Below are 25786 nucleotides of genomic sequence, written 5' to 3'. Positions count from 1 at the left end.
TTCATAAAAATGATTTATGGGTAAAACTGAAGTAAAACCAAAACATACAATGCTTTAACAATGAAGTTGTTAAAATCAGGTCCAATGGTAAAACATTACACAAACCACTTTAAAACAGCAGTTGTCACTCAGGCGGTGTGGAAGCCAAAATCAAGCTACTCCCAAAAAAACAGTACTTTTGTCCAAGTGAATCATGTCCCTTTTGAGCACAGTATAAAAGAGCCTACCAAAGCAGCTCTGTTGTACATATTATAGGTTGGTTGTTCTCCTAATCCTTTGCCTCAAATAAGCTTCACTACTGGGAAGTATCTGTGAGGGGAGAAGTCAAATTCTGGCGGAACCTAGAAGAAAAAGCATTGAGAGATACTTTAAAGCATGTCCAAATGACTCCTTAATTAAGCATTTTGGATTCCAAGAGTGAGAAAACCCTGAAAATGAACAGCAAAAAGGTGAGACAAAGCACTCTTTGCCTTCTTTTCCAGACACAAACCATACAGAACTTATGCAAAAATTAGATACACTGCCAAGTGCACTATATCGGACTAGGGATGGATGGGCCAGTCTTTATAAATTTCATGTGCCTTTTCAATACATCCTGATTGTGTGCAGACTTTTTCTGATTTTTTTTTGGGGGGGGGGTTAGGGTTTGCTTTGGGGGGTCTTCAAAGTACTTGCAATACAAGGGATGACTTTATTTTCCCCCATTTCATAGGCACAAACTGCCTGGAGTGACTAAAGCGCAGCTCCTGCCACACATTTTGAAAATGGGGTCGAAGCTGGCTCTGGGAATAGCAGCTTATGATGAACCCACTGAGCTGTCCATAGCTGTCAACTTTTCCCTTTTCTTGTGAGGAATCCTATTCAGAATAAGGGAATTTCCCTTTTTTAAAGCTATGGAGCTGTCATTTTCAGTCATAAAATGATCCTGGGAGACACTCATACAATGATCCTGGGAGACTGTTTCCTGCTTGGCAGGGGGTTGGACTCGATGGCCCTTGTGGTCTCTTCCAACACTATGATTCTATGACTTTCCAGGACAATGCATGTAAAAAAAGCCATTCTTTCCTCTATGCAAGTCTCTGAGAGGGATGCCATATTCTCATAACTTGCCACTCCAATGACAAGCTTTATTTTCAACCTGAGTGGTGGGAGCTATGTTTTTTAGCTGTGTCAGGCAGCTAGTAACTTTTAAAAGAACAAAAAGCACTGACATAGCCCTCAACCACTTCATACAAATACGGTGTGAGGATTCCTACAGAGAACTACATTCCAATCCGCACACTAGTCTGGGAAGTGGAGATCGGGTGTGTTCACTTAGGAAGGTAAAGGTAAAGGTAAAGGTAAAGGGACCCCTGACCATTAGGACCATTAGTGGCCGACTCTGGGGTTGCGGCGCTCATCTCGCTTTATTGGTCGAGGGAGCTGGCGTACAGCTTCCGGGTCATGTGGCCAGCATGAGTAAGCGCTTCTGGCAAACCAGAGCAGCACACGGAAACACTGTTTACCTTCCCGCCAGAGTGGTACCTATTTATCTACTTGCACTTTGACGTGCTTTCGAACTGCTAGGTTGGCAGGAGCAGGGACTGAGCAATGAGAGCTCACCCCGTCGCAGGGATTCGAACCGCCGGCCTGATTGGCAAGTCCTAGGCTCTAGTTTAACCCACAGCGCCACCCCCAAAACTGGTGGGTTGGTGTTATGTACGAATCAGGACATGGAGTTCAATGGGGCTTATTCTCAAGTATGTTGGTAAAGGGCTGCAGCCCAACCAAGACTTTTAAGGTACAGTGGTACCTCGGGTTAAGTACTTAATTCGTTCTAGAGGTCCGTACTTAACCTGAAACTGTTCTTAACCTGAAGCACCACTTTAGCTAATGGGGCCTCCTGCTGCCGCTGCGCCGCCGGAGCAAGATTTCTGTTCTCATCCTGAAGCAAAGTTCTTAACCTGAAGCACTATTTCTGGGTTAGCGGAGTCTGTAACCTGAAGCGTCTGTAACCCGAGGTACCACTGTATTACAACATAGCACAATGTCCTTTAGAATAAATGTATTAAATATTATACTATTAAGTTGTTACACAACATGCCCCACCAATATAGTTTGTTATCTGCCATTTTAACTGAAAGTATGCACCAATTCTTGAGTATGCCATTAAAAATATACTATTTAATCATGGCCCGCTAGCATGTGACATATTTGCAATACATCTACCCCTTCTGATAGTCCAATGCTACGTTTCAAAAGCAGTGATATTAATTTAGCAACAATCTGCTTACTTTAGAATCCTTTTTGTGACCTCCTGCCAGCAGCTTCATGACCACAATATTGGGCTTAGCAACTTTAAGAATTCTGTTGACCTAAACAGAAATATTAAGTTTGATATAGTTCACAGACAGAAAAAAAAGAACTGAATTCACAATAAAATGGTAATTGCAGTGTTTACTGTATTCGTTTTTTGTATTATTTTAAAAGGAGCAAAATTTTACGCAAACACCAACACTCTGCTTTCAAGTTACCGTATTTTTCGCTCTATAAGAAGCACCAGACCATAAGACGCACCCAGTTTTTGGAAGAGGAAAACAAGAAAAAAAATATTCTGAATCCCAGAAGCCAGGACAGCCAGTGGGATCGCAGCGCAGCGATCCCGCTGGCTGTCCTGGCTTCTTGTTTAGCTGTGCGCAGCCTCCCCAGCCGGGAGAGACTGCGCGCGGCTAAGCCAGGACTGTAACTGAAGTAATGTTAAATGCTCACTGTTTAAAAAACGCCCGAATCAAGTGCCAATTTAAACAGCCAATTCTTAGTAATATGTTAGAAAGGATCTCACCTCATGGTCTGGGTTAGGGATATTTTCCAGGATCATTTTAGCTTGCTGAAAGTGTTTGCTAGCAGCCATGTAGAGATCAGAGGACTGAGGTGGAGGACTGTATTTGTTTAGGTCAGACATTTCCTAAATATCAGAAAAATAAGCATCCTTTAAGAACAGCCAAAATCCCCCAGAAAGATCCTTCTTTTCAATGAGGCTACACTTTAGAGGCACAGAGGTGACAGCACAATGAAGCAAAATAGTTTCTACACATTTACTCCCTAGTTCTTCCTTGTATAATTTTGTAATTGGATAAAACGCAATCTATTAAATAATTTTAAAAGATTTAATGCTTTGCAACTAATGAACACTTGGGAAATGGCTTTTTATTTCGTGTGCTTTGGTTTTAACTATGGCATGCTCCCCAGCGTAGGCAGGCAAATAAAGAAGGAACCTTGGGATGTGCCCATTACAATAGAGGGAAACCCATCAAACTGGTAAGGATGCAAGAGGAAGAGAAAAGAAACCATATAATACACACACGTCCTGTAATGTTCTTGTGGCTCACCTTGAACTGCAAATAGTGTACGGGTGGTGGCGTGATGACACTGTTGAAAGGGGCAAACCTGTGCTCGTACCGAACTTGCTCACTATCAAGCTCAAACTTCGGCTTTCTCACTTTGCCATCCATATCAAAAGCAATCATAGTCTTCAGGAGAAATAGGGAGACAAGGAAGAGAAATGCTCAGAATGAGAAATCTGCTTATTGCAATGTACAGTGGTACCTTGGGTTAATAACTTAATTCGTTCTGGAGGTCTGTTCTTGACCTGAAACTGTTCTTAACCTGAAGCACCACTTTAGCTAATGGAGCCTCCTGCTGCCGCCGCTGCCCGATTTCTGTTCTTATCCTGAAGCAAAGTTCTTAACCCGAGGTAATATTTCTGGATTAGCAGAGTCTGTAACCTGAAGCGTACGTAACCTGAAGCGTACGTAACCTGAGGTACCACTGTATCAGCAACAGAATGACTGGCGCACATACAGACACAAGTGACTCCAGAAAGATGCCAGAGGAAAAAGAAATGTAGCTGCAACACAATGAAACGTGACACATATGGTTTCCACTCATTGGACTCTTGAAAGGGGTGTTACAACTGAAAAGTATTTACTAATCTGCCAAACTGATTCCAGTAGCCTCACACCTTAGAGACAAATTATGCCAGTATAAAGGAGAGGAACTTGCGATACAAGTTGTACGGAACAAATCTGCGGGTGCTAGTTCTGCTTCGTCACCACAAAACAAAACAAAAAGAATGCCAACATTTCCTTAGGTACTATCTGGCATATAAAATGCATCCCATCTTAATTGAGGACAAACACAGTTTCTTTGGATCATAATCTTTGTTTTTAACACCACAACATGCTGACTATAGTTTTATCCACACACTAACTCATTTGGAAAAGTGTCACGGAATGCAGACATAACACTGCTCATTCTAAAACTATAGCATCACATGCTCTCTCCCAGCAGCAGAAATTCCCCTGCCAAGCCCAACCTATAGCTAGCTTTTGAGCTGAAAGAATGATACTAACCAGCCTGGGATCCAATATAGCCAACAACTGAAATTGTTTCATAGTTAAGCTATGTTTGCACTGTTCCTACACATAGCATTCCTTAGGAAAACATACAGTCATTTAGGAGTGTTCAAGTACAGTTTTCTTGCCTTAATTCTGCAAAGTATCCAAATTGCTTTTTTTTTTTTAAAAAAAGGTATCTTTACAATCACAATCCACAACACATCACTCACCTTATACATTCCAGCACACATGTTTTGATAGGCTTGGCTCATGGTGATCTCTCTGCTCAGAGGACGAGCTGCAAATTCCGTATACAGAAATATTTACCATGTAATGTTGATTTCACCAGAATTTAAAAAATCCAGGATGTAAACAACTACGGCAGATTTTTGCAAGTGTCAGACCTACTACCCTGCAAAACCCAAAATTAACTACAAGATTCATGTAGCCATAACAAAAATCATGCTTCAATTTCTCAGGGGCAAAAGAACTTGGGGAGGGGGGAATCACTGTTGCTGTATAAAGAACTAAAATAGGATGATAAATAGATGAATTATGAGTTTTATTACTCAACAATAAAAGTGAAGTGCCAATGTCCAGCCAATTAGTAAGGTTTCAATCACCGGGGATGTCAGGTGATTAACAGATGGACTCCCCCCCACACTTTCCAAATCTGACCTGGGGGTGGGGTAGTAGGGGAAATAGGATCTGGCCTACTGGCGAGATCTAGTTCCGTAATCCCTAGACTACAGAGAATGAAACACTTTATTCAGTGGTTACCAATTTTGGAAAGTAACTATAAATAGTTATATTCAATTTCATCATTCAGTCACACGTAACAGTCTTATGAATCTACATTTTAAAATGGTCAACAACAAACATTAGACTCATACTATATGAAGATAAGGGAAATACCTATTGAACAACAACCACCTGATTTAGATGGCTGAACATAGGAAAAACATCAATTTCAAGTGTTCTAACAGAAACATAAGATGTGATATAAACCAGCTTGCAAGGTATTTGAAAAGCAGCTATACCTTTTTTCTTTTTCTTGGTTTTTTTATTACTCCGGCCTTTCTGCTGCTCTTCCATTATTCTTTCTTCTGCCATTTGAGAGCTATCAGCACGGCTGAGTGTTGACATTAGCCATGCATAGAGAAACTCAGAGAGATACCTACAGCAGAAAACAGTACTAAATTTAGGCGAATCTTGGGTTACGTTTCTGGGATGAGCAAGACCTCATTCTTGAGTAGCTGAAGAGCACCACTATAAATCCTTTAAATACAAAAACAGGTTTTCAGTATAAGCAACACACCAGGCCTTGGCAATATGGTGACAGATTGTTGAAAACTAGTTTTGAGTCCACATTGTGATAAAACAGTCCAAAATATTTGCCCTGACAATAAACTGCTTGAAGCCAGAGAATGCTCTTGACTGTTAACTGGTCCAGCTCTCCTCTGCCTCCTGCAGGGGGCAGCAAACCACAAAGCAGGCACGGAGCAGGATCTTTCCTCTAGCTATCACACGACTAGCTCAACTGAGGCACAGAAAGGCTTCCATGCCTCAGCTGAGCAGTTTAAAAATGTCCCTCTGGCTTGCACACAAGTCGGAGAGGTATTGGGGCTTGGCTGGGCGATGTATCTTGGCTGCTTCTTCCTACCGTAAGGCGGGGAGGAAGAAGCTGATGAGATGCATTTCAAACATCGTGATACATCAGCCTATTGTTGTATTTACCTGACGATATATCACAATGTTAAAAACCAGATATTGACCAGCCCTACAACAAACATCCTTGCAATTTACGGTAAATTCTTGCAAATCTTGTGCAGTATAAATAGCAGTTCAAAGAATGCACTTATGCTGCACTGCCTATTCTGCTACAGAATGCATTGTATTTTATTGACAACAGTATCTCCTCCCTGCTCCCAAGTACCGTATTTTTCGCTCGGATAACATAAACTTCGGGTTGCGAAAGCAGCAAACCTGGAAGTGTTTTGCCACGCATGCATGCACAGAAGCGGTCCCTCTGGTTGCGGAAACCTTGGGATCTGACCGGAGCTCCAGAATGGATCCCATCCGCAACCGGAGGTACCACTGTACTTCTTTACACAGCACAAAGGCTATGGGATTCCCTATGACAAGATGTAGCAACGGCTACCAACTTGGAAAGTTGAAAAAGGGGACTAGGACAATGCATGGCACTTAAGGCCATCAAATGTGTGTGCATCCTATGGAGGGAATGCAGGCTCCTTGGCTTCAGCGATAGCAACGCGAAGCCTCCGAAGCACAGAGGGAGCGCTCCGTCCGCGCTCTGGAGGCTTCACGTTGCTTTTGCTGAAGCCTGGAGAGTGAGAGGCGTCGGTGTGCACCGACCCCTTTCTCTCTCCAGGCTTCAGGGATAGCCGCCTGAAGCCTTCGGAGCACAGCGCTGTGTTCTGGAGGCTTCAGGTTCCTTTCGCTGAAGCCAGGTGTGTCTTGCTCTCCCGGCTTCAGCAAAAGAAACCCAAAGCCTGAGGAGCACAGCGGGAACTTGTGCTGCACTTGGAAGGCTTCAGGGATAGTCGTGTGCAACCCCTCTGGCAGGGAGAGGCTGCACGCGGCTATGGCTTCTTTAGCCCCGTGCAGCCTCTCCCTGCCGGAGGGCCTGCGCATGGCTAAGGCACAAGCCAAGACAGCAAGCGGGATGGATCCCGATCGCTGTCTTCGCTTGTGCCATAGCCGTGCGCAACCCCTCTGGCAGGGAGAGGCTGCGCGGGGCTAAAGAAGCCATAGCGCGTGGATAAAGAGGAAGCCAAAATAGTGAGTGGGATCCAAAATAGTGAGCGGGGGAATAATTTTTTTCCCTTGATTTCCCCCTCTAAAAACTAGGTGCGCCCTATGGTCCAGTGCACCTTATGGAGTGAAAAATAGGGTAATTTGTTCCTCTTACCAATATATGTAGTAGTATTCGTGCATACTGTAGAGTTCCAGTTCAAACCCACTCAGAAGATACTGTATCATGATGCGAAGGTTATGGTAAAGGACCCAGGTGCCCAAGCAGGCCAAGTGTTGCCTTTGGGGTTCTTGTTTCAGCAGCATACTGTGAAGCGCTGCGTCCACTTTTTCTGCCTAACAAGTTGAAAGAAGTGGTGTTATGCTCAAGTATCACGTCTGTAAATTGCCAAACAATATTGACAAAAGTCATGATTATGCCCGTAGTCACATTCCAGATAAGCTAGATGACAAGAATGTCATATACTTGAAACAGCAAAATTGAAGAAGTGTTCAAAGGAGTAGTAGGTCATGCTCAAAATATTCTAATTTGTATTAAATTAAGCACTCTGTTTCCCAGAGGATATCACACCCCAGAAATTTGCTTCTTAGGCACATTAATTTTTGTGTGTAACCTAGACATTTCTAAACCACTATAATCAACATTTCCCCACTGTGGAATGCTTTTCCTTTTACTAATCCCAGTGCATATTCTCTACTTTAATACACCTGTGTACTTTGTTATGCCACATCATTTTAAGGAGATAAAGCACTTGTCAATAAAACATACAGTAGTTTATGTGTAAAGAAAAAAACATTTCCCCCCAAAGTTAAAGGTAAATATTCCTGGACAATGAAATTTGAATGCTTTTTGAAACAGCAAGGAGAGTGCAACAAAGCAAGCCTGCAAATGGGGTCTTGGAGAAACGAGGAAGGAATAGCAGCAGCAGTTAGCTTGGCCATTAGAAACTCTGTCCAAGGTTCTAATGCTGACTGCACAGCTTACACATTTGACAGTCACAAGAGCTGTTGTGGGGGAAGGATAGAAAACACAAAGTACTGTTCATGATCTTATGCTCTGTACAGTATTGTGTCTCCGTTTGAATTACCTCATCTTGCAAAGTAGCAAATTCCTCAAGAATGTGGCCAAGTTTATCTCTCTGACGAGCCCTATTGTGCCCATGAATCTGAATCAAACTACAGAATGGCTGGAAAAAAAAGAAAGTCTGGTGAATTTTTAGACTTGTACTTCATTTTCACACCCTAGACTTTATTTGCATTACACATCATAAAGCTGTTCCTTAAGTTAACTAGAGGTAGCCTGACACTTTGTTGTGCCCATCTTGGCCCTTTTGAAACACCACCAAAGGAAACCTGGCTGAGTTCTTGGCTCAATTGCAGTGCTGACTTAAGGCAGTCAGGGCGCTATTTATCCGAGTCTATGTGCTGGCTGGACAACACAGAGCCAAACACATCCTGCATATTGTTAAAACAAACAGGTATAGAAAGATGCCACTCATTTCAAAGATGATGCTTTAGATGCCACTGGATACACTTGGTACAACTTCTGCATGTGTCTAGCAAAGAAACCACAGGGATAAAAAGTAGGATTTGGCAGAAACTTTTTCTTTTTTTTCCTGATAGGTCCATGATTAGCTGTTGGGAGGTTCACCAAAGACAGTATGAGATGAGGGGATCAGTGATTCAGAGTCTGAACATGGCTTGGGCAGAGAGGTCTGCCAGGCGGAGAGAGGTACCTGCAACAGATATTGCTACTTGATTAAGGTGGGTGCCAGTTTCTTATCCCCCGCTGCCTGATATTTAACTTCACAGTTTCAGTAGAATGATGCAGTAACAAAATAAAAGCTTGCTACCAGTGCCTTATTATGGTAAAAGCTGGAGGCTCAACATTTGTGTTAGGATTGCTCTTCAGCATGCAGACTATGGAAACCTCTGCTTAGATCTCTCCAAGCTTTTTAAAACGTTAACATTCTATCCATCATCGAACACGACAAAGCTTGCTTCTAAAGGTTGATCTCACCCCAATAGCTCTTTCTTCTAATCCTCGGTGGGGCAGGAATAGCAAGGGTCCCAGTGCCCTTAGCAGGCATTAAGGGACGGTCTGTAAAGAGGGAGAAGGAGCCTTCAGAAGGATGAGGAGTCAGACCTCTTTCTTTTCTATTTATTGGGGGTGGAGGAAGAGAAGGCGATAATGTTCTGAACATTTCCTAAGTATTTTAAGGTCTCCATCACAGAGATTTCTGCACCCTTAAGAGTTCTGCTTCATAGACACTATATTTTCCCATAGAACCTTGCATTTTTTTGGGGGGGGGGTGTGCTAAAGCCTGATCAGGTGCCTGAGGACCCAATGAGATGCTGCTTGTAGGGGAAGCACCCGACTGAGGTAGGTCTGTTTTACACAAAAACAAGCTGAGGTGACTTAGAATGCCCATCCAAACTATCTCTGTACTTTATCTTTTGCTGCCTCAACTGCTTCATCCAAGCTTGCAAAGTGTAAGTAACTTCAATCCCTACAGGAAGATAAACTGAAGGAACTCGAGGAAGAGGAGAGTAATCTGTGCTGGGGGCAGGCAACACTTGCCACTCAATCATAGCTACAGTAAAATCCATAATTTCTCCATTTACTTCTGCCATGGGGACAAAAAGCAAAACTTACTGAAACCATAACTTCAGGCTGGGCTTCCTCCTTTCCCAAGGAGTTATATTATAGATCATGGTCCTCACGCAGACGTTTTTCTCCCTCTGTCATAATATCAACCCCCAGTGTCACAGAAGGGATTCAGGAATGACCAGGGAAGTACAGTAGTATCTTGGCTTAGGTTACCCTCGGATAACGTAAACTTCGGGTTGCGAAAGCGGCAAACCTGGAAGTGTGTGTGCATGTGCAGAAGTGGTCCCTCCGGTTGCGGAAACCTCGGGATCTGACTGGAGCTCCAGAATGGATCCCATCCGCAATCGGAGGTACCACTGTACTTCTTTACACAGCGCATAGGCTATGGGATTCCCTATGACAAGATGTAGCAACGGCTACCAACTTGGAAAGTTGAAAAAGGGGACTAGGACAATGCATGGCACTTAAGGCCATCAAAAGCTGCTGGTCATGCTAGTCGTGTACTACCTCTCGGAGCAGAAGCAGCCTGCACCCAAATGCCAATGGCTGGGGAATGCAAGCGAAAGAGTAGTACTGCCCTCCTGTTTGTGGGCTCCTCATAAGCATCTGGTTGGCCACTGTAGGAACAGAATGATGGACTAGATGAACATTTGGTCCAATAGTCCTCTTTTTACATGAAAATATACCATCTTTTATACTTAATGTGCATAAGTGTTTAAATATTCTGTAATGCCATCAATACTCACTCGAACACAGTGCGTGACAAAGGAGTCAATGTAGTCCTTAGCCTGGTGGTTATTATATAGACAACATCTAAGAGAGAAGGGACAAAATTGTTCTAAGCGAAAATCCTGCAGTGTTGTAAAATCAAGGGGTTGGCTAACCATCCTGAATATGGCTGTGCCATATTGATCTCAGAACTGTTTCTAAGGGGATGTGTAAACCAAAAGCATTGAAAACTAGTGAGAGATTGTGTTCATTAGGGACTCCGTTCTTATGAAGTAGCTGATAGTATAAAAAGCTGCATGATCCTGAATGGGAAAATAGTCAAACTTATTTTCAGTTCTAAGTGTTCCTTGCAGATTTACATCTAACATTTTTGTGTTCCTCTTTAAAAGTTTGGCATCACATGGGAACAACTGCAGTCATGCTGGACTGTCTGATGAGGAAGATAAATATCACCTCCTTTTGGCCTACTTACAGACATTCAAGGAGAGGCAAATGATTCGCCATTATTCACGTACAAAGTTACAATGCAGTAGAAGGTAGCATCTAAGTCCCATTCTGGTATCACAGCCTGCAAATAATTGCCTTTTATAGACCCCAAAGCATGAACAATTTTCATTTAACTGAATCTAGTCAGATGCTGTAAGATTTTGTTAAATAATGAGACATGAGGTAAACATGCATATAATAATATCAAAACTAGATTTTGTTACTCACTTAGGTGAAAGTACTGGAGGACTGACAAAAGATCGCAGGGCATCTTTCACCATATCTTGCATGAGATGAGTACCAAATACCTTTTTGTTATCCACAAGAAAAGTAGTCTGCAACAAACAGTAAGTTTGTTACTTTACACAGTGACTTCACATACCTAAAACGTATTTTCTGTATACGTCATTTTCTACTTGCCTGTAACAATGATCTTGAAAGAACGCAAGGTGACTGTTCACTAAATTCACAGAAAAAATCCTAATTTATAAACAGAATTTGAGAAAAATTATGATTAGCATAACACAAAGATTTACACCTTGAAGAAATAAAATTCAGCTTTGCAGTGAACATATGAATCCATTAGAAAGGACTCTCTATAATAACCTCCTAAATGCCTATAATTTGATTTGTTTGTCTACTCCTTGACCACTTTGCTGATGTAGATACCATTAAAATGTTGAAAGGGAGAGGGTATTGGTTCTCTAAGACATAGTGAGAGAGTTGGCTGAGTTTTACTATCTCCATTTGGTATGGAGAAATTTTTGGCAGATAGAATGAAAAGAAAAAGAAAAACTTCCCTGAGTTCTGCATTAACTATAGGGTTGTAGCCAGCAGTGGCATGAAGTGGAAGCACTTCTGCCTGTGCAAAACTGGACACCCAGTTTGTTGGAGGAACTGGACATAGAGAAAGGGCTTAATTTCCTTCATGAGCACAAATCACCCCATGTATGAGATAAGCCAACAGGAGCAAGGTCAGCCAAGGCAGTTGCTAGGACAATGGCCCAGTGCCAGAGTCAGCTCATTGTGTCTGGGCTCTTGTGCTGACCTACTGTGTCAGGGTCAACCATGAGAAGTGAAGTGGAGTCTGTGTTAAATCTTTAATTGCTGGAGCAACATAAATACTTTTGAACTTGTATATATTTGTATCTGCAAATACCTGAAGGAGCATCTTCACCCCCATCGTTCAGCCCAGACACTGAGGTCCAGCTCCGAGGGCCTTTTGGTGGTTCCCTCATTGCGAGAAGTGAGGTTACAGGGAACCAGACAGAGGGCCTTCTCGGTAGTGGCACCCGCCCTGTGGAACGCCCTCCCATCAGATGTCAAGGAAATAAGCAGCTAGCCTATTTTTAAAAGACATCTGAAGGCAGCCCTGTTTAGGGAAGTTTTTAATATTTAATGCTGTATTGTTTTTAACACTCGATTGGGAGCTGCCCCGAGTGGCTGGGGAGACTCAGCCAGATGGGTGGGGTATAAATATTATTATTATTTATTATTATTATTATTATTATTATTATTATTATTATTATTATTATTATCATCATTACTACTCCTACTAGCTGTGTGAATATACAGTGGACGCTCAGGTTGCGAACGTGATCCTTGCGGGATGCAGGTTCGCAACCCGCAGCATTCGCAACCCGCAACAGCGCGTCTGTGCACGAATGGATTGCGCTTCGGCGCAATTTAGCACTTCTGCACAACCACGAAAACCTGGAAGTAACCCATTCCGGTACTTCCGGGTTTTGGTGGTCTGTAACCTGAAAAAACGCAACCTGAAGCGTCTTTAATCCAAGGTATGACTGTATCAGTGTTCAAAACTATATTACTGAAGCCTTATCTTCTGCAGCTGTAAACTATTTTGGACCTTAAGCTACTTCTGTATGATGACTGGCACTGAGGGCAACTTCCATTGCATGGACATCTCACCTCAGATTCCCAACATCGTTGTCACAGATCCTCCCTACATACTGCAGCCGCACTCCCTGCACCCCTTGAAAAGCTGCTGCTGAGGTTTGTGGGGGGATTTGTATAACAAATATAATGAGGTGGACTGCCATGGGTGGTGGTGGGGATATCAGCAAAAACTTGCCTTCTGTGAGAAGAAATGCTTATGTCTGCCTCCACCGAATACACCCCAGTTTTCACACCAAGATTCTTTCCCTAGTTTTCACCTAAGCTTTATATTCTAAGTTTCCTCTATGTTTATTCCATATGTGAAACAACAAAAAGTAAAATCAAAGAAAAAGTATGCAGATATTTGTGCACAAGTCCCAGGAGCTATTCAAGTAACATTCTCTTATGTCCCTATGAACAAAAAGCTAACAGTTGATACTTACCAGTATGCAGTGCAAATTAGTTAAATTGACAACTTCACAGACAGTTTTTATTCGGTCTATAAGTTTTGAAAAATAGTTGACCATTTCTTCCCTTTTAATAATTTTTGCATATCGAGGAAAAGTTGGAGGAAGCAATCTCTGATTAACAAGGGGTTCAAAACCCATCATAATAGGATGATCTATTAAAAAAAAAGGAAGACAAATGTTCAATTACTATTCTTAATCCCAACTAAGTGCTGTATCATGCACTAGTTACTTCATCTGGGGGGGGGGGAATTAGGGTGGGGGGAAAACAAGATATTCAAAATATTAAGCAATTTCATCTTGTCAATTAAGCAATTTAAAATGAATATTAGAAAAATAATATGCTCAAGGTAATTTAGACTTGTTAGTGGCATTGTAATTGCTATTATGCATTATGATTATTTGTACTGTTGTATTTAGACAGATTCTTTTTTTGCAAACTGCTTTGAGCAGTAGTGTACCTGCAAAAAACCCAGTATATAAATAAGTGACTATGATTTATGACTGCATTTTTCTTCTCAGGAGGGAAACCATTTTATGTGTATTAATGTATACTTTACTTTGTGCGGATGGCGCTCAGAGCTACATGCAATGTGACTGGATTTTGGCCATGAGTTTTTAAGAGGGCCATAGCCCACTATGACTCTTCAGTCGGGTGTTCTGAGAAACAACCTTGTACAGTGGTGCCTCGCAAGACGAAAAGAATCCGTTCCGCGAGTCTTTTCGTCTTGCGGTTTTTACGTCTTGCGAAGCAAGCCCATTAGCGGATTAGCTGTTAAGCGGCTTAGCGGATCAGCTGTTAAGCGGCTTAGCGGATCAGCTGTTAAGCGGCTTAGCGGATCAGCTGTTAAGCGGCTCAGCGGCTTGGGAAAAAAGGGAGGGGGGAGGAAAAAACCCCCGCAGGAACTCGCAATACATTTTCGTCTTTCGAAGCAAGCCCATAGGAAATTCGTTTTGCGAAGCACCTCCAAAACGGAAAACCCTTTCGTCTAGCGGGTTTTCCGTCTTGCGAGGCATTCGTCTTGCAATGAGAGCCAGATGATTGCTTTTTCACAGCACCTATGCAAATCTCTGACTGTATCATGGGAAGTTTATGCCATCAAGCATGGTATAGCATCATTCAATAACATCCAGAGGGCAAATGAGGTAAAAGATTGTTGCCAAGTTGGCCTACACCCACGAAAGCTCTGCCACACCCCACCTGTGTACAGAGGGCAAGCATCTGGTGTGGGGCAGTTTAAAACCTGGTTCAGCAGACAGGGTGTTTGTACTGCAAATCAGTGGTGCCTGAAAAGCCCCTTTCAAATTGCTGAGCAAAATAGTGCTTTGAAAGGAGCTTCTGAAAAAAAGCAATATAGATCACCTGTCATCCTTGCACCAACAGGTGATTGATTGGGGCGCAGCTTTGTCACACTTGGCCCACAAGGGGTGGGAGAGATAACAATCTGACCCACTGGGCTAAAAAGCTTCCACAAGCTTGCACTAGAATAACCTCCCTAATGACATGTGAACCAGCTCCTTCTTCTTCTTGAAATAGCTCCAATGCCCATTTATTTAGAGTGGCTTTTGGAGATTTACAAGATGGGAAGCTGCCTGAATGATTCTTAATCCACAGAATTTTGCAACCTTTTACATTCTGTGGACAAGAGTTCTGCATCTGTGAACAAGACTGCATTAGCTGAACAACCACATATTATGAAGAATGTTCAATAAAAAATATCTATGTCTAGAATAACTAGGAGGTAAAGTAATAGATCAAGACAAAAGATCAACCTAGATGTGTGTAGCAACAGGTCACTGAGTGGTTTTATACCTTAAGAGAGAACAAAGGCAGAGAACACTTCTGAAGATAACTGCTTACCTCCTTTGGTTGTGTCATTCTGAGCCTGAATGCCATGGTGTAATGAATTGTGAATAGCAGAAAGCAAGTCAGCTGCCTGAGTCATCAACTTCTGAGCTTCTGCAACTGCACTAGTCTTAAAAAAGCAATTTGAAAATCTCTGTGAATGACACTAATAATAATAATAATTTTTTATTTATACCCCGCCCTCCCCAGCCAAGGCCGGGCTCAGAGCGGCTTACAAGCAATAATAAAAACAAGAAGAATGATTACAAACTTAAAAACAAAAATAAAATACAACATTAAAATAATGGAACATTAAAATATTAAAATGTAGCCTCATCGCAGGAGGAGAAGGAAAAGAAAAAAGAAAGAGAGGGAGGGAGGGAATCAAATTCGCTCCAAGCCAAAGGCCAGGCGGAACAACTCTGTCTTACAGGCCCTGTGGAAAGAAATCAGATCCTGCAGGGCCCTGGTCTCATGAGACAGAGTGTTCCACCAGGCCGGAGCCAGTGTTGAGAAGGCCCTGGCTCTGGTTGAGGCTAATCTGACTTCCTTAGGGCCCGGGACCACTAGGGTGTTGCTATTTATAGACCTTGAGGCTCTCCGTGGGGCATACCGGGAGAGGCGGTCCCGTAGGTACGAGGGTCCTAGGCCGTGAAGGGCTTGAAAGGTCAAAATCAGCACCTTAAATCTGACCCTGTACTCCACCGGGAGCCAGTGCAGCTTGAAAAGCACTGGGTGAATATGCTCCCATGGCAGAGACCCCGTGAGGAGCCTCGCTGCAGCATTCTGCACCCGCTGGAGTTTCTGGGACAGCTTCAAGAGCAGCCCCGCATAGAGCGAATTACAGTAGTCAAGCCTGGAGATGACCGTCGCATGGATCACTGTGGCCAATAAATCACTAGGCAATAAAATAACACCAGTATTTCAAGAGCAACGGATAAATGTCTACCATATGGTCCAGTAACAAAGCAATAAAATTATGCAACAAAAATGTTATATATAAGTGTAAACGTTTATCTCTAAAGCTATGCTTCTGTTTTATACATGCTGCAATTGATAGCTAAGAGCCATGTAATCAGTAGAAATTAATCCTACAGGCTTCATTAGTGTGGCATAAAACGGCTACTGGGACAGATGTAGGCCAGATCCTGTCCATCATCCTGCCCCTCAGATGCTCATAAGCAGGACATGAAGACAGCAGCCTCCTGCCCAGCACAACCATTCTTTGGCCCCAGCATCTTTATTCAACCATAGGGGGCCACTGAAAAGCGAGGTTTCACATCTGCCTTTAACACTTGAAGCAGCAATACTCTGTAGCAATCATACCTCTTTTTTGGTAAAAGCTATTAATACAGTCAGTAATACTCGGGTGAACTTCACTCTGCTGAATACTGCAAAGCACTGTTGATGCTATAGGGGGGAAAAAATCAATCCCAAAATTAATGATTTCCAAATTTCCAGAAAAATAACGTTTAGACGAAATGCTACAAGCACATTTACTACTCATATATACAAAAGTTGTTTTCCAATAACTATCGTTTTGCTGGGACTTTATTACTGATAAGATTAAATTATTGCATCTTATGTGATTAATGTATATTTAGATACTAGATAATCTAGTGCATACTTCAAGCCCATTAAAATAATAATAATAAACAACCACGTGATTGGTCTTTTTGCATAATTCCTTGTAGTTTCTTGAGAAATATTTTATTTTAGAGCATATTCTAGGTCACTAGAAGTTGCTCAAGTAACCTTTTTACAATCTGTAATAGCATGCAACCATCCTTACTTCAAGTTCTACTTCTGGATCTCTCTCTTCCCCTTGTCGACTTCGAGTGCTCTACAATAACACACATTAGAAACAATTTAATTAGATATTAAGTGAAGTGCAAATTTCACTTTTCAGATTCTGCTGATTCTATCTATACACAGTGCTTAGAAATTTTGGATTAAGTAGTTTATAAAGTTTATAAAGAAATGGGAGTGCCTGATCACCTCATCTGTCTCCTGAGAAATCTCTATGTGAGACAAGAAGCTACAGTTAGAACTGGATATGGAACAACTGACTGGTTCAAAATTGGGAAAGGAGTACGATAAGGCTGTATATTGTCTCCCTGCTTATTTAACTTATACGCAGAATTCATCGTGCGAAAGGCTGGGCTGGGTGAATCCCAAGACGGAATTAAGATCGCCGGAAGAAATATCAACAACCTCAGATATGCAGATGACACAACCTTGATGGCAGAAAGTGAGGAGGAATTAAAGAACCTTTTAATGAGGGTGAAAGAGGAGAGCGCAAAATATGGTCTGAAGCTCAACATCAAAAAAACGAAGATCATGGCCACTGGGCCCATCACCTCCTGGCAAATAGAAGGGGAAGAAATGGAGGCAGTGAGAGATTTTACTTTCTTGGGCTCCATGATCACTGCAGATGGTGACAGCAGTCACGGAATTAAAAGAGGCCTGCTGCTTGGGAGAAAGGCGATGGCAAACCTAGACAGCATCTTAAAAAGCAGAGACATCACCTTGCCAACAAAGTTAAAGCCATGGTTTTCCCGGTAGTGATGTATGGAAGTGAGAGCTGGACCATAAAGAAGGCTGATCTCTGAAGAATTGATGCTTTTGAATTATGGTGCTGGAGGAGACTCTTGAGAGTCCCATGGACTGCAAGAAGATCAAATGCATCCAATCTTAAGGAAATTAGCCCTGAGTGCTCACTGGAAAGACAGATCATGAAGCTGAGGCTCCAATACTTTGGCCACCTCATGAGAAGAGAAGACCCCCTGGAAAAGACCCTGATGTTGGGAAAGATGGAGGGCACAAGGAGAAGGGGACGACAGAGGACGAGATGGTGGGACAGTGTTCTTGAAGCTACAAACATGAGTCTGACCAAACTGCGGGAGGCAGTGGAAGCCTGGCGTGCTCTGGTCGATGGGGTCACAAAGAGTCAGACACGACTAAAGGACTAAATAACAACAACAGTTTATAAAGTCTTCCATTACCTATCCCTCCCTAGTAATCTGTTTAGATGAGAGAACTCTATGTCCTCATTCACTAAGACAAGTCATAAGATAAAGATTGGTTCAGACAACACAATAAGCAAAACAATGGCTTAGATCAGCAAAACATCCATGAAGGAGCGAAGCCAGCATGATCTCCTTCCCAGGTGCTCATACATGTGAACTTGGCCTATATTTATAAATACTGCCTAGTGTCAGAACCTAAGACACGTTTTGTTATGACAGAATTTATGAAGAGCCACCAGATTGTTACATCATATTGCAGATCTACTAAGAGTCAGCAACCAAAGCTTGAAGTTTGTGATTCTGTGTTTTATATTAGCTGCATTTGATTGTACTCTTTACCACTTTGGGGCTATATTTAGCTTGCATTAACTGTGCTACAAATTTCTATATAAAATTAAAAATTGGGGGGGGGGGGAATGAAAGAAATATACCTTAACTCGCCGTTGCATGTCATCCTCAACATCCTTCAACATACCTGGAAAAATGTAATTCAGTTTAGAAGCATAAATGCCACTTGGCAGACTCCTTTGTGTATCTAATTAAATATTTCCATGCTACATGCAAGTCATTCTAACGAAATCAGGGAGGGGGTACCTGTGTCCCTCCAGATGTTGAAGCACAACTTTGATCACCCCCCACTATTAAGAATGATGGCTAGAGTTGCAACCTAACAACATCTGGAAGGTCATAGGTTCCTTAGCCCTTAAAATCTTTTCAGAACCCTAAAATCTATTATTTTGATTTGCCTTCACTAATTTAATGACAGCTTTCTTATTCTGAAGGTATTGTATTTCAAATAATCCAAACCAAGATCGGACATAATGGCAAGCTTGGCTTTGATAAGACATTTGGAGGAGCATCTCAATACAGCTAATTTCTTGACTGTACAGTCTGTGCATAATGACTGAGAATTAGTACTTGTGTCAAAGTTCAATGGAGCTCAATGGAACTGGATCCTAGGTAACTGTGCATAGGACTAGAATCTTATCCTTTAAAACCTATGAAGCACAACTTTCTTCCCAGAAAAAGGACCAAACTGTTTCAGCTCTTACCTGTAACACGAAGATCTGTCACACTATTCGCCATTTTAAATCCATACGTCATAGACTGAAAATCTTCCTAAACACAAAAAAGAAAAATTAAGTGCTACAATCAAGGTGCTACCAACAACAACGCTTTCCTTCACAACCTTATGCACAAAGCACTGAAAATCCGGCTCTAGTTTTAGGTGGAAGCTATGCCTACAGATAATTTCAGTAGATTGCTTTAAAAAATGCAAGATGTGTAAAATGAAATATAAAATGTTAAAATCACCTTTCCATCAAAGTACTGGGGAACAAAGATAACTATTCTAGGCTGTATATAATTTCCTGGAATAATAATATAGCTGATATACAGGCAGTCTAGTGTCCTTCCAGATGTTCTGGACTCCAGACTCCAGCATGGCTAATGGTCAGGGATGGTGGGGCTTGTAGTCCATAACATCTGGAAGGCATCATGTTGCCTATCCTTGACATAGTGTTACAAAACACGGCTGCCCATGAAGCTGTTTAACAAATCAGTTTCCCACGCAATTTTTAATGATAATTTCATTGTTTATTCTTTTTGTAAGACACAATGAGATTTAAAAAACCAATTGAAAGGTATATATTTTTTTTATGAAATAAAGAATTATTAAATAAAGAACTAGTTATGATTTTAAAACCAGAAGCTACAATTGGAAGACAGCAGCAAACTAAAAAAAGTTGTACAAGGCAAGTTGTATTTACTAATAATGGGTAGGGTAAATCATCAGCTGAACAATGACTTACCTCTTCAAATACTGCAGCTTTGTTTACTTTTTCTCTAGCAATATCACAGATTTTGAGGATCCCCAGAGCAAATGCCTTCATGGCAGGATCTTCTATAAAGTCTGGATTATGAATATAAAGGCAAGTGAATACTGTCTGTGCCAAAGAATGGCCTTCCAACCATGTAATCTGAAAAAGAAATCAAGCTTACAGAATGAAAAGGGCAGGAGACCAATTTTGTTACTCAATTCATATTTTTTTCACTAAAGAGTAACTGAATATTTAACTTCAATTCCACGATCCAAAAGAGGTGGGGAAATGTTCATTTGAATATTGCCTACTCCATTCTACAGACCGCATGAAAAAACAAAGATGCTCTGATTTATGTCATTAATGTGTTTTACATCCATTATACTTCAGTGAACAAATATTGGGCACCAAATAGGTTCTATAAAGTAGTAAGGCTCATGGACACAATCTGGAAACCTAGGCAAAGTCATAGAAGGTAGGGAGTAGAAACTTCATGCACAAATGTACTTTGAATGGCAACATAAGAGGTGCCACTAGAAAATGGCATTCATTCTTAAGGATTTCAGGCCCAATGACCTTCCAACTTGCTCTACCACATTTTCACCAGGTATAAAACTCCACAATAAGCTGGGCCTTAAAACAGAAGCCCCGTCAGAGCTGCTATCAGAAAACTGCAATCCAAAGGAAGTCAGGTACAATGACCTTCCACTTGCTCTTTCACATATGCTCAAGGTATAAAACAGCACACTAAGCTTGGCCCAACAACGGACGCACTAACATGTCCTACAGGAAAGCATCTAGACATCAGTCAGGATCTGTGCAGGGAATGTTGATTCAGGACTAGTGCAGCTGCAAGATAGTCACTACTCTTATCAGGGCATTTGTATGTAGGAGGCTGTGGCATGGCAGACAGACCAGGGCCAAATAGGTCAGATCTCCAAACACAGCCTTATTCACTACAAGAGCACCAGTAAGGGCTGCAATCTACCTAGCCTTGGAATTCACCTTCCCTCCAAAGGATGCACTAGCATAGTGGGTGATGCATGGCTGATTTCCCGGGATTTTACCCAATGTTAGTTTACATTTATAAATTTATTTCTGCAAAGGAAACAAAATCTGGGAGGATGAAATGTAATACTGTACATTTTTTCATTTTGTCAGAAGTTTGATTATCCAAACTGAGCCATGTTTTAAAAATTATTTGTCTGGAGGAAATATACCATAGCTCTAATCTGGACCCTAAGTGCACTCCTATACATGTTTACTCAGAAGTAATCCCACCCACATTAATAGAAATCTAGTAGTTGTGTTTAGAACTGCATCTCCAGAAACGCTGTAGAGTTAAAATTGATAAGCTGTTCTAACTAGTAACTTGACTGGGAACTTCTATCAAAACACTCCTGGAGTACTGTTACTCATACTAATCAAACATAAAAACGTAATATTCTTACCAAGCAGCAAAAACAAGTGTCCATGATCCCTATCAACTCAGGTAATGATAAATCTTTAATTTTAATGGTACCATCCTAAAAAAGAGAGAGTGCGCACATGAATTTCCATCATTGGCAAATTAAATTTCATCAGCCTACTGAATAAAAGCACCTGTATGGGGGCAGGGAGGCAAAAGTGATGTGCACAAATGGAAGTGAGACTCTAGAAGCAGTGTGCAGCTTTCTGCTGAGTTTGTAGTGCTGTATGATAGAACAGGAGTCATGTATGGAACTCCATACAGTCCTCTCTGCCTTCTCCCTTAGAACCTCTCCTCCATGCATAGCTTTATTGTAATGGTTGTATGTTTTAATACATCATCAACACACACACACACACACACACAGTTGATGTTTAATTGTTTTTAAATTATTGCTTCCCATCCCCTATGTTTTACACTGTATCTATTTTAGTACTAAGCTGCCTTTAGACCCTGTTGTAGAAAAAGGCGGGATATAATAGTGGAACAGAGCTGTTCAACACTCACGTAGATCTGAAATTACACACTGCTTTAAAATTGAAGTTTAGCATATTAGAGTTCATTAAATGATGATAATCATTTTCATGAATCACCAAGCAGCTGACAAAAACACAAAGTGTGCCAACCTTGATAGCTTGTTCAAAGTTAAGAACTTTTCGATTAACTTGGTTTCCAATCATACCAGCATCCATCTTGGGATCCATCATTTCAATAGCAGACATTGCTTCAAAAAGACCAAAACTAAGGAGAGCAACACAAACAGAAAAGAAAACCTAAGCTGGAACTAATCAATTCATATATAAAGCAAAAGTTGTTTCAAAGCATAACTGCCAAATACTGTGAAATAAAATCAAAGAGTTTATGTAATGTATTCATATCATGCAACTCGTGAGTAGTTACCTTAAATTAAGTGAATAGTAATATGCCCTAGGTGGGACGCAGGTGGCGCTGTGGGTTAAAGCCTCAGCGCCTAGGACTTGCCGATCGAAAGGTCGGCGGTTCGAATCCCTGCGGCGGGGTGCGCTCCCGCTGCTCGGTCCCAGCGCCTGCCAACCTAGCAGTTCGAAAGCACCTCCGGGTGCAAGTAGATAAATAGGGACTGCTTACCAGCGGGAAGGTAAACGGCGTTTCCGTGTGCGGCTCTGGCTCGCCAGAGCAGCGATGTCACGCTGGCCACGTGACCCGGAGGTGTCTCTGGACAGCGCTGGCCCCTGGCCTCTTAAGTGAGATGGGCGCACAACCCCAGAGTCTGTCAAGACTGGCCCGTATGGGCAGGGGTACCTTTACCTTTTTAATATGCCCTAGTAAGATGCAGAACGTATATATGAAGTCTTTAAAAACATTTTAAAGGAAGGAATTGGGAGATTCAACACACTGAAAAGCAAAATACCAGCTAAATGCAGAATTAATGAAGCAGTAAGATTATTCATTACTATGGATATACCTTAGCAGTTCAATCCTATTCATGACTACACAGAAGTAAGTCTCACTGTGACACTGGCAAGTGTGCTTCCCTGATACAGGAATTAGGAATTTGTTGCCCAACAGATGTTGTCAGACTCCAGCTCCCAACAACCTCAAGAGTACAGCAAATGGTCAGAGATTATGGAAACCGTAGTCTAGCAATATCTGGAGGGCCACAGAGGTTTCTTATCACTGATGTAAAGGAATTAGCATTCTCAGGGAGGAGACTGCATCTGTGTCTACAGATGTCAGAGTTTACATTGAAATCAAATCTGCTAATGGACTTAGGCATTCCATGCATGCGTAAAATACATATATTATGGACTGAGATTACTGTGAATGTCATATCCACAGTGAAAAAAAATAGAGTGAAAAAATTTAACAAATATAGAGCATGGGTTTAATTGTTTTCCATAATCTGAATGATTATAATCTTCATCTACTTTTACAAAGCTTTTACAAATGTATGTTATGTGCCCAAGCTTTCTAAGGTTTCAAAGCTTTAAGAAATTGAGGACTTAACTAAGCAGCATAATTAACAATTATGAAAGATGCCAGTTAAAACAGTTCCAGAGATTAATATTCTACCTATAGTTATTTCTGACTAAGCATGTTTGTGGCTGAGGCATAAGAATCTGGTTTATCTAGGAACCGTATACCCCAGTCCTAAACAGCTTTTTTTTCCTGAGCAGGTTATTATTAGCTGCAAGTATGACTATACCATATTTATGGTAAAACCTCAGCGCCTAGGACTTGCCGATCACGTGGTCGGCGGTTCGAATCCCCGCGGCGGGGTGAGCTCCCGTCGTTCGGTCCCAGCTCCTGCCCACCTAGCAGTTCGAAAGCACCCTTAAGTGCAAGTAGATAAATAGGTACCGCTTTATAGCGGGAAGGTAAACGGCGTTTCCGCGTGCTGCTCTGGTGCCGGTTTGCCAGAGCAGCTTTGTCACGCTGACCACGTGACCCGGAAGTGTCTGCGGACAGCGCTGGCTCCTGGCCTCTAGAGTGAGATGAGCGCACAACCCTAGAGTCTGTCAAGACTGGCCCGTACGGGCAGGGGTACCTTTACCTTAAGTCCTTCCAAGCTCAACAAGTAAGTGTGCATAATGCTGAAGCTCTAGGTTGCTTTAAACAGTTTTCAGATTGATAGCATAAAACAATGTTAATTAATGTTCTTTAACTAGCTAACAGATTTGTCAAGAGCACATGATTAAGAGTAAGCACCACAAAAATCAGTAGATGACACTTCTATGTGTTTGTTTCAGACTAAGATGCGAGAAAAACATTATGCGAACTTGTTGTTAATGGTTCACTCACAGTTTGTCATGAAGCAACTCGCCCAACTTCAATTCTACAAGGAAATTAAAAAAGAGCAACTCAAAAACTTTACATAACTACTCACAAAAACTATTATATATAATAAAAAAGAAAAATAAACTGGATTGGTTTTGACATAATGCTCAGCTCCAGTTTAGTATTAAAACATCAAGCTTAACTTTCCCCAACCTTGGCTCATACATTCTCTATACTTTGTGAGCAACATGAGGCTTACATTTATATACTGTCCTTTACCAAAGCTTGTTGCATAATCTGAATTTACATGGTTGATCTTCATATGGTTAGTGGGAACAAACCAAGTTCAAAACATGAGTTTCAATCCTGGCTTATTTTCACTAAGCATAGTTTAGGATTTGGAAGACATACTATACTGCAGTTAATCTAAAAGAGAAGTAGAATCTTCTGATTGTTTCCTTAAATTGTTTAAGGAATTTCCTTAAACAATCAGAAGTTGGCAAAAACCAGCTGTTGCCACTAATTAAAGTGGATTGTTGGCACATAAGGTGGGAGAGTGATGGAGGGAATGGGAAGGGAAGGGTCCAAGTCAAGTCCACAACTCTCCATAACTCTCTTCTAAGTTTCCGCCTAGCATGCCTCCCCATCAAAGCAGCGACAGGCAGCAGAGTTCATGTGACACAGAGTCCACCTTTTTAAAAATATTATGACAATATCTTTCAGTTACAGAGATTGTATCATATCTGCCCTCTAGACGTTTTGAGGGCATAGCATCGACTTGTGCAAAGAGAAAAACTTTTTTTTGGGGGGGGGGCGTTATTTACCTCTACAGCAGTCCTCAAAGTCTTGGGTGATATCTATCCAGCTCGTGTTACTCTTTTCCATCTTCTCAGGTATATTGAGCTCCCATCCCGAATCATCATCTTCTACTGAAGCCTTCATAACCATGATCTTAACCTGCAAGGATATTTTTTTTTTGGGGGGGGGGGGGGACGGACACAGAAAAAAAAAGGGAGCATTCAAACCTGGTCCTGCGGAACGGGGGAGAGGAGTGGAAGGGCTTTACTTGAAAAGGGGCCTAACTCTGCTCATTTGTCCTTTCACTGCGGTTCCCTAGGAGATTTTAAGACTATCATGGGGGGGGGGGGAGAGCCGGTTTTAAAACCTGGCGGTGACGTGTTAATTGCTGACACCCCTCCACCGACCAAGGCGGCTGGAGGAGAGACGCCTCAGCAGCCTCAGTCCTGAGGCGGGGCCTCTTCCCACCTGCTCCGCCGGGCGGCGGAATGAGGCTCCCCGGCCCCGAAACGGCCACTTCCCTGTCCCGCCTCGGACCGTAACGGCTGAAAAGGGAAGGCTGGGGGGGGGTGGCCGACCTTCTCCCCTCCCACCCCCCCCTCCGCGGCTGCCTCACCTGAGTCGCTCGCCTCGCGCAGCGCAGCCGAAGGAACCCGCTTTCCCCTCCCACTCTCAGGCGCGGACCAGAAAGAGAACGCCAAAGCGCCGGCCCGCCTGCTGCGCACGCG

General features: G+C 42.1%; 1 protein-coding gene across 2 annotated transcripts; it reads right to left on the bottom strand.

Moving 5' to 3' along the window:
* NAA35 (N-alpha-acetyltransferase 35, NatC auxiliary subunit) lies at positions 1–25768 on the bottom strand. Of its 2 annotated transcripts, none has more exons than XM_083702018.1 (23): positions 25675–25768; positions 25085–25217; positions 24285–24318; positions 22130–22244; positions 21487–21561; positions 20027–20194; positions 19268–19334; positions 18647–18690; positions 16979–17029; positions 16513–16596; positions 15202–15316; positions 13317–13495; positions 11398–11457; positions 11206–11312; positions 10509–10575; positions 8240–8338; positions 7309–7487; positions 5417–5553; positions 4607–4674; positions 3369–3509; positions 2822–2944; positions 2274–2354; positions 1–341 (listed from the first exon to the last, which is right to left on the bottom strand). In XM_083702018.1, the coding sequence occupies exons 2-23, from the start codon at positions 25206–25208 to the stop codon at positions 282–284; spliced, it is 2178 nt and encodes a 725-aa protein (XP_083558144.1). In that variant the 5' UTR covers positions 25209–25217; positions 25675–25768; the 3' UTR covers positions 1–281. The 2 variants fall into 2 exon arrangements, with proteins under 2 accessions (XP_083558144.1, XP_083558145.1); XM_083702019.1 differs by lacking the exon at positions 25675–25768 and adding an exon at positions 25527–25551.
* Positions 25769–25786: the final 18 nt, after the last annotated feature.

The sequence above is a fragment of the Podarcis gaigeae genome, assembly GCF_964106915.1.
Source record: "Podarcis gaigeae genome assembly, chromosome: 11".
In the NCBI taxonomy this organism is placed as follows: Eukaryota; Metazoa; Chordata; class Lepidosauria; order Squamata; family Lacertidae; genus Podarcis; species Podarcis gaigeae.
Note: the sequence above shows the minus strand (reverse complement) of the source record. Positions and strands in the feature narration are given on the sequence as shown.